Source organism: Gymnoscopelus braueri (assembly GCF_963280865.1).
Source record: "Gymnoscopelus braueri genome assembly, chromosome: 8".
Lineage (NCBI taxonomy): Eukaryota > Metazoa > Chordata > Actinopteri > Myctophiformes > Myctophidae > Gymnoscopelus > Gymnoscopelus braueri.
In genome coordinates this window covers 28673216-28682374 of record NC_137609.1, presented here as the reverse complement: position 1 = coordinate 28682374, position 9159 = coordinate 28673216, and the positions used below count along the sequence as shown (strand labels likewise).

The following is a 9159-nucleotide window of genomic DNA, read 5'->3' as shown; positions in this document are numbered from 1 at the left end:
ACTAGACAAATGCTCTTCTGAATGAAATAGAAACAGGCACTATTCCTCAGATTGGACACGTGGCACTTGAGAATTAGCGTCAGTTCAATACAAACATCATTTAGAAACTAATAGAAACAAACAAGCTGGATTAATATGTCATTGTTTCAGACAAATTATATAATTTTCCTTTGGATAGACCTATCTCTTCCTGCATCTCTATGAGTTGAACTTGAGAACTGGACTTCTTCTTTAGTAGTAGTAAACTGCTTCAGAGGAGGATAGCCATTACTTTCAACCTGTCATTCCATTCCTATTTTTATTAAATAAATGCGTCACCAAATTACGTGGCTACGTCACAGTCACGTTGATTGTATGGGGTTGGACTCCAGATCAAGCCTAGAGGAAGTAACGTGAACTGAAAACCTCTGTGAAGGGCTGTGATTAAATGTGTGAAGTGATATCAAAGAAAACCTGAGTTGTTTTTGTAAAGCATCGTTTTAATTTTTATTTCAGAACTATTTTTTTTCTCCCAAATCTAGTTTTTGTTATTACATTAGTTTTAACCTTGTGCGATGTAGGGGTGGCTCATTTTGTAGCTCATGTTTCTGTCAGAGTTAATGTAGCCTGTGTCCGTGACGTTAGACACTGGAGCATCGGGAAAGACTGACAGAGCAAAATGGATAGAATGAAGAAACAAAATAAAATGCAGCATTAGTGATGATACTGTACACGTGTGAAAACTCCTGGGTACAGACAAAATTACATTTTCAATTCTCTACCATGGTACAAAAGGTGTTGTGTTGTGTTGTGTGTGTGTGTGTGTGTGTGTGTGTGTGTGTGTGTGTGTGTGTGTGCGTGTGTGCGTGTGCGTGTGCGTGTGCGTGTGTGTGTGTGTGTGTGCGTGTGTGCCAGTGAAATAGCCAACAGTCTTGCTGTTCCTCCTGAAGAGACAGAGAACTGTCACAATCTGCACCTTAAGCACTCTTCTCTCTCTCACTTTCTCTCTTCTCTCACTCCTCCCCCCCCCCCCCCCCTCGCCCCGTTGTGCTATCTCTCTGCTTCAGCAGGGCAGTCAGATGGATGGGTGAATGTACAACATAGAAATTGTAGCTTCTCTGAGCGTTACTTCGGAGAAGTGGCTGCTGCCTGTACACCCCCCCCCCCCTTGTTTCCAGTCAAGCTCAATTCCCACACATCCTTCCCTCCCCCTCCCCTCACTCTCACTCTCTCTATCTCTTTTCTCTCTCTCTCTCTCTCTCTTTCATGAATGTCACCCCTACTGATGGTGGCTGCTGGAATTCACGCACACATACTCTCACACTCACTCGCTGACTTTGGATGGGAGGAGGGAGGGAGGGAGGGAGCTTGTGGGTTGGTGAGGGCTGTGGGATAGAGAGCATGCCATCGGAGGTAGAGGAGAGATCTCTCTGTCCATCCCTCTGCACAGTTCCCGTCTTCATTCCTGCAAGACCGTCTGCCGTGTGCGTGTGTGTCCGTGTCCCACGCGCAGTTCTACTACCTCTGGATCTAAATCTGCTGGATTACTGCTCAGAATCTCATTTTATTATTGTTCCCTGCATGCACATTTAAATGGGGGGCAAAGTTGGACCTCCGTGGACTACACAGACGGTGACAGCCAGCTTGGCTGCTCTCGCATTTTTATGCGTTTCATAGCATCACGATGATGCCACTTTTCATTGGACGAGGTGTTATTTTTATATGTAAAAGAGTATAATCTCTCTATTTAGGAATTTTGTTACTTTTGCAGTATTGTGAACTCGTTTTTTTTTGTTAGGTATATTTTCAATGTGTGGACAAGATGAGCCGGGAAGCAGGTTAAAGTCCATACGTTCTTTTTTTAGTAGTAGTTTAGTCACAGAATACATTTTTTTTACAGAAAATGTGACCACTGCACTCAGCACTTTTAACTGCGAGATCTTTTGATATTGGTGACACATTTTCTTTTCTTGTCAGAGTAGAGGTTTTTCATAGGATTGTAGGTGGACTCGCATTTTACACAATTGTCCCCTTGCCTCGGGAAGCTTGAAACTAAACTAGTATTTGTAGAGCCGCTTACCTCCCCAGCTCCCCCGGGGGGGGTCTCCTCCAGAACCCCTCATCCCACCTTGCTTGAGGATAGTAACAACCCTACCAGAAGAGGGGTTGTTGAGAAAGAAGACACCCCCCTCCCAAAGGTGAGAGGGGGGGGAAGATGGCAGCTCTTGCCAGCTCTCTCATCAGACAGAAACGTGCCGTCAAGGAAGACCAAGCCAACCGACCGGTAGCAAACAAGCGCAAGCCCTGTCCTAAAAGCAACAAGTCCCTGTGTCAGAAACAGATCCTTGTTCTGATATCTAAAGTACGGCTATGTGGGGGTCGAAAACGGAACGAGAAAAGACCAGGTCAGTAGCAGCTATGGACCATTTACTCACTCTCTAACCTGGACTTTACTTTCCGTTCCTTCTCTATGGGGTTTTCTGTCACCAGACATGATGATCTGGATTTCATGGAATTTATTCACGATAAATGATATGTGGTTTGTAAATGTATATATATAAACAAGAGGAATTTTCCAAGATTTGCAACTTTTTGAATACACTCAAAATAACCAAATAATTCCAGAAATAAACTTTAGATATTCAACTATTGAAAAAAACACCAATTACGGTTTAATGTTTTGATCATACTGTGTGTGTGTGTGTGTGTGTGTGTGTGTGTGTGTGTGTGTGTGTGTGTGTGTGTGTGTGTGTGTGTGTGTGTGTGTGTGTGTGTGTGTGTGTGTGTGTGTGTGTGTGTGCGTGTGTGTGTGTGTGTACTGTATATGCACCAATGTAATCCAGCTGCTTTTTCGGCAGGACCAGGAGATTCCCAAGCTTGGAAGCCAAAGTAATATGCCTGAATAACTAAACTGCCTACCAAGCAGAGTCTGTTTTGCAAAGTTGTATGTCTGTAGCAGCCTGAAGGCTAGACAAGCTAACAGCATCACTTGGGTTGACAGCTATGCTGAGGAACAGCGCTAGAGAACCTGTGCCTTGCCTTGCTAGTTCAATCCTGATAGACACGTTCACTTGTTTTGTGTGGAGTGTTAATTATGCGTAGTTGCTCTTGATGGAGGACAGTCATACCGTAACACGGTGTATGATGCACTTCTCGTGCATTCGTGTTCCCGGTGGACGAAACCTATTCCTAACCGTTTGAGTGACCCCCATGACCTTTCCTCTAGCACCACCCTCAGGGCAAAATATTAAGTTTGCACACAATTTTATAACGAATTGTGTGCAATGTGAACTCAAACTCAGGATCTTGTGGCTCATGTAGTGCTTATTGCACTAACTATGCAAACAGGCACCCCATGTACTATCCTAGTATTCAAGTTTCTTTTAAGCACTGCATTGTTTTTCTTTGCACTCCCATGTAACCATTTACTCCGATCTTGCACTTTGTAAGTCGCTCTGTATAAAATTGTCTGCTAAATTATGCCTAAATTGTAAATTGTAAATTGACTCACTCACCAGGGTTTGAGGTGCTGCAGCACCATTCTCTCAAAGATCTTTATGACGTGTGACGTTTAAACAACTGGCCTGTATCGTTATTGAGACCGCTGGGTCATCCCTTCTAGGGCACCCCCACCCTGATAAGAACTTGGAATAGGAGTTGTTTGACTCGGTTCCACAGATAAATATTGTGAAAATAGCAGATCTACAAGCTCACAACGCCTCGCATTTCAAAATGTTTGCCTCTTTCTTATATTATTTGACAACTTGGCCAACGTTTGACAATGTTTATACTATAGTTTGTTGATTACTTTTGATGCAGTGATGGTCTTTTTTCGTTTCATTCTTTCTTATTTATTCTTTTAGGTATCAATAAGGTCTTAAAAGTCCTTAAATTGTCACTTCACTGTCATGTGACGGGTCTGTGATACACCCCCACCCCCGAATCATGTGGGGACCCCCCTAGGAGTCCCGACCCACAGGTTGAGAACCACTGTTGGGGGGCACCAAATGTGGCCTCAGGGAGAGGTTGAAAAGGTGCTGGAATGCAGCTGCCCGCGTGCACCCTGAGCACCTTGGGGTTGGTGTTGTCTTGTCCTCTGGCCTTGTTCACGCTAACCTTTAAGAGCTGCCTTTCACCTGGCTCATATTAGATGGCTCATTGTATTGCTCATAGATGGTCATCCCGCGGCCACACACTTGTACATGAGAGCTCAAAGACATCTATGAATAAAAGTCGACCTAAAAGACCTACTGTAACTGAAATTGTGTGTAAATATGAAATATTGCATAATATCAAGTTAGGGTTATCAATGTGTCATAAATAAATATAAATATAAATACAACGCATGGATTTTTTCCCCAATGTAGTCCAATTTCAATGTACACTGAGCTAAGAAAGCATGAAAATCCAAACTTTGAAGCCTGATATCTCAGACCTTCAATCTTCAGGAAAACCATACTTCTGCTGTATCGTTCCAAAAGTGTCGGGTCAATAAGTGTGATATCAAACCCTGTAGCTCTGATCCACTACTTTCATTTGAAATGAAAATAAATAAATAAAAATAAAATAAATATCAATGACTACATTCAATCACAATTATGGCACTTTATTTGATTTCACTCGCTTTTGCTGTCATTTACAATGTGTTAGTGTTAATCCTCAGTCAATATTTATGCAACCCCCCACAACACAGGGTTAAACACACACACAATAATAATAATTTAAAATGTTCTTTTTTTTTTTAGTAATTTCACTAGTGTGAGTGTGGCTCTAAGGATGGCAATGTAGGTCGGTTCAAACAAATTTGGTCCTGTTGGATGTATGAAGCAGCACATCCTCTAGGGGCTGCTAACATGGCTTTTAGTTGCTGTTTATTTGTTACTTGTGCATATTATGAGAAATTAAAACATTATGGCACATTTTGATTTATTTCATCATTTTATTCTAAAATATTCGACAGCTATTTGCTTTATGATAATTAACCTTACCAATATTGAGCTAATTCAATCTATTACTCAGATAGAGCTGTCTGCTACCAAAAGACATTGTTAAAGCAGCAAACCATAACTTTGTTTGTGTGTGAAACATTATTTAAAAAAATCTACCTGACAGCATTCCACATGGATGCTGTCAGGTTGCTAGAGCCTATCAAAGTGGAAGCTGGACACATACCAGTAACAGATTATGTAAGTGTAATGGCCTTAAACGAAGAAACTGGAACAAAAAATAAAAATAAAAATAGCAGCAGTGCAGTGTTCAGTATTCTTAAGGTGCAGTTCACTAGGCCAGTTTGTGCTGCAAGGAAAGGTAAAAACCATGTAGTGTTGCACAGGTAAAACCGCATCAGGTAATGAAAAGTATTCCTCCTGTGGGCCACGACTACCTCCTATGTTGATATAATACAACTGACACAACTGCATGGTTCCATGTGGTCTCCTTGCTCTTCTATATGGGCTCAGCATTACCCATTTGTTGTTGGGCTAATGTTCTATTCACGGCCACGAAACCGAGCCATTTTCTGTCTCTGATTGAAGTTGGTCGCTCGGACAGTTCTAGAGATATGTGAACTACAGACACACGCACACGCTCACACACAGACGGACAAAGATTTTGTGCATTTATAATAGGATACTTTTGATCATTGTTATGACTATGATTATGATTATTCCTTCGCAATGTTTCAAAACCATCCCAGATAGGAACTTCATCATATTCATACAGTGTGTCATGCTTTCAATCAATACTGCATTTTCAGAAAATGGTGAAGAAATGAAAGCAAAGCACCCCCCCTAGAGTCACCTCCTCACCTATACTGAATCTATAGGTAACATAACTATTGGCTAAATGAAACTTGACATGTGTTATAAAATTCCTCACATTAGCCATTTAATGTTTACTACTTGAGATCTCCAAAATAGTTGTTTAAAAGTTGTGTCAGATGTTCTGATGTTGTGTTAAAGACTCGATGGCGGAGTACAAACGTTTGAGGTAATACGTCACACCTCCTTCATTTTGACCTTTGAATGACATGCTTTTGGTGTTTGTAAGAATGTGTAGTGATAATTCAATACTCTTGTATTGAAGTTGTGTGAGTGTTTGGGTGCGTGCGTGTGTGTGTGTGTGTGTGTGTGTGTGTGTGTGTGTGTGTGTGTGTGTGTGTGTGTGTGTGTGTGTGTGTGTGTGTGTGTGCACGTGTGTGTGCGACTGTGCGTGTGTGCGTGCGTGCATGCCTGCAGAGCCCATGTCAAACTGAGTCAACCTTCCTCATCATTATCTACCTCTTCCTCATCCTCTTCCAGTCTACATTCCTCCTCCTCTCCCCCTGTGTGGTCATTTTTAAGATGGCTGCCTGGTTTCCCTGATAAAAGCACTCTGTCTCTATCAGTAATCTGCAGTGCCTCCCCCTTTTGAGATCAATTCAGCTCATTAATGTATACTGATTAATCAATAATCACCCTCTTAGATTGTTCAAGGTGGAAGCTGACTTGAAAGGTGTAGGATATTGAACAGTGACCCTTGCTTGCCTCTGTGTATCTCATTCACTACCGCTCTCTAATAACAAAGAACAGCTTCACCCACACATTATTATCATTATACTACAACAGGCATGCAATCATAAAAATACAAATTTGACAGGTAATAACACTACAGACTCCACTCGACGGCTTCTGTAACCGCAGAACATTTTGAATCAAATTAAATGACGGCACTTGCTGCAGGGCATTTCATCCGTTCGCTTATTGACAAGAGACGGTGAAGTCCCAGACATGATGAGACATCTTCTGGCATGGAGTGGGCTGTAGCATGGTGTAGGAGTAAGAATCCAACGGGCCGATCGACTGTTGGGTCACAAATCTGGGGCCCCTTTTGGCAAGCAGCAGACAGGGTTACAAGGAGACATCCAGTAGAGGATAGCATTAAGCTGACCGCAAGAGATCAGGGCCACAAACTCGCTTACTCGACAACACCTGATCAGACAATGCAGTGTTAGGTAGCTTCTCATCCGAACTTTACTGACAGCGACAGGGGTCAGACCGAAAGAGGGAGAGAGAGGGGGGTGGGGGGCTAGTAAGCAGAGGCAAAAAAAGATAGCCTTAAAGATATTAAAGATGTAAGAAGAAAGTGTGTCAGAAGCCAGGGGTGGATGGGGAAGATGCGGGTGGAGATAGATAAAGAAGTAATCAAAAATGGAGTAACTGAGGAGGGGAGAGATAGGTGTGCAGATAAAAAGGGAAGGTGGACAGGGAGTGAAACAAACTGTGAATCAGACTGTTTGAGACAGAAGATGAGATAGGAAGATAGGAATTCCCCTCAGACTTAAATGTTTTCCTTTTAATTGTAGAAAGATCATTTGACCTATAAACTATTAAAGTAACGTGACATTTTATTGCTTATACCGGTTTAAAGCAATGCCTGATGACACAATACATATGTGATGCATTAGCTGGATGTCTGCACCGATTGACTTTTTTTTCCCACCATGGTACCTTGAGCCAACATGTATACTACTGTACTGCAAAACAAAGCTGATTTATAAAGTTTCTAATGGTGGCTTCACAGGATAAGCAGTTTCAGTATCACTGATGCAAACATTTAATGAATTGATCAAATTCAAAAGAACAGCTGGATGAACAGCTGGATCACTGGAAATGGATCGTATAGCTTGTTATTGCTCAGATGTCATGTTGTACTTGATGCTGTCGTTACACTAATCAATCTTTATCTCAGATTTATCTTAAGGCTGGGAGGCAGAGATTATGTTTTCACCCCTGTCCATGTGCCCTTGTGTGTGTCCATGTGCGCAAAGGGCAGAAAGTATGCACTAGGAAAATCCTTTAGTTTTCTCTTGCCCTAAAGATAACAAATGACAGAATGCCACCTTAGCCTCCCACACATGGCTGCTAAATTGAATCTGTGGATACTTTGATTAAACCTGACAAGGACAGATTGACTTTAACCTCTAACAAGAGAAAGACAGAGCGAAGATAGAGGACACCCTCAGAGATAATGATAAGAATGGGGGATAGTGAGAGATAGAGAGAGTGAGGACTTGTAGGTTCGTAGCCTGGCATCAATACCATAATTTTCGGGTTTCTGATCCGGTCGGAGCGGAAATAACTTTACGTCATCAGGTGGCCGGAACCCACGACCGGAACCTCCAGTGCTGTGCACCTCCAAAATGATTCCCCTAGTTTAAAAATGGTTTTGTTTCGTTTTTTTGTTGTTGTATAATAATCGTTTGGTATTCTAACTTGTGGCGCGACTAGCGAGACTAAACTAATTGATTCACATTATGTGGGGATCAAAAACAATGCGCCACCACCGGAACGCGATTTTTCCTTTTTTCTAAACCGGATCACACGCGCCAGTTTGGAACGAATACCAGGCTTTCCTCCGCGGTGGAAAGTCTGGAGATGTAAGGTTAGTAGGTTTGGGGTAAGAGCATGAATAGAGACATAACTGTTCTTAACCACTTTCAACCTGGAGACCCTATTTTGGGCATGTCAAAATAGGTGAAAAAGAATATCAAAATGTACAAAAATAGTGAAAATAAACGCATAGCAGTGTGAGCTTGCAGTTTGGCTATTTTCACTGTTCATCGTAAAACAAAGCATAAAGGGCGAGGACCACGAAGAGGTCTTAAAATGCATATGCATGTCCATATGCTAATTCTATTCATCTGTGTTACTGTGACCTATACAAAGGATGTTTGGAAAATGTAAAGTAAGCTCTTCTCTTAAAGTTTACATTTTACAATATGGTACGGTTCCACGGTGTGTGCAAATCCATGTGGACACGATTATTTAATAGATCATGTGTTTCATATGAATACCTGTGTAAGGGCCTATTCCCAGGTGGGTAAAATGTGATTGTGAACCTTAGTTCTATACAATGTCTGCTATAATTGTACTGTATAATAAAAAGGTTATTTCATATAATTGACTCCTATTCCAATTAATAGATTTTGCGTACTCCAATTTGCAAAGTCAAACATACGTTTCAGAATTCCACGCAAGGTCAATGTCAAAGGTCAAGGTAATTGTTCCTATAAATACAAAATTACTCTGATTGCTCTGATTTGAATGAAACTTCATAGGTTCAGTGCCAACATACCATGAACGGCTTTGTAACAGCATTCTGCGCCCAAAGTCAATGGTCAAGGTCAATGTTGCCGTAGTT

At 41.7% G+C, this 9159-nt stretch overlaps 1 protein-coding gene across 1 annotated transcript in view; it reads left to right on the top strand.

The window, feature by feature from the left end:
- Window positions 1-2194: 2194 nt before the first annotated feature.
- The window catches only part of fgf11b (fibroblast growth factor 11b), a gene marked incomplete at both ends in the record, with an annotated part of 47893 nt that continues 40928 nt past the window's right edge, over window positions 2195-9159 (top strand). The window contains one exon of the mRNA XM_080435408.1: window positions 2195-2384. Within this exon, the coding sequence (XP_080291534.1) occupies window positions 2195-2384 (190 nt within the window). The remainder of the gene's footprint in view (window positions 2385-9159) is intronic.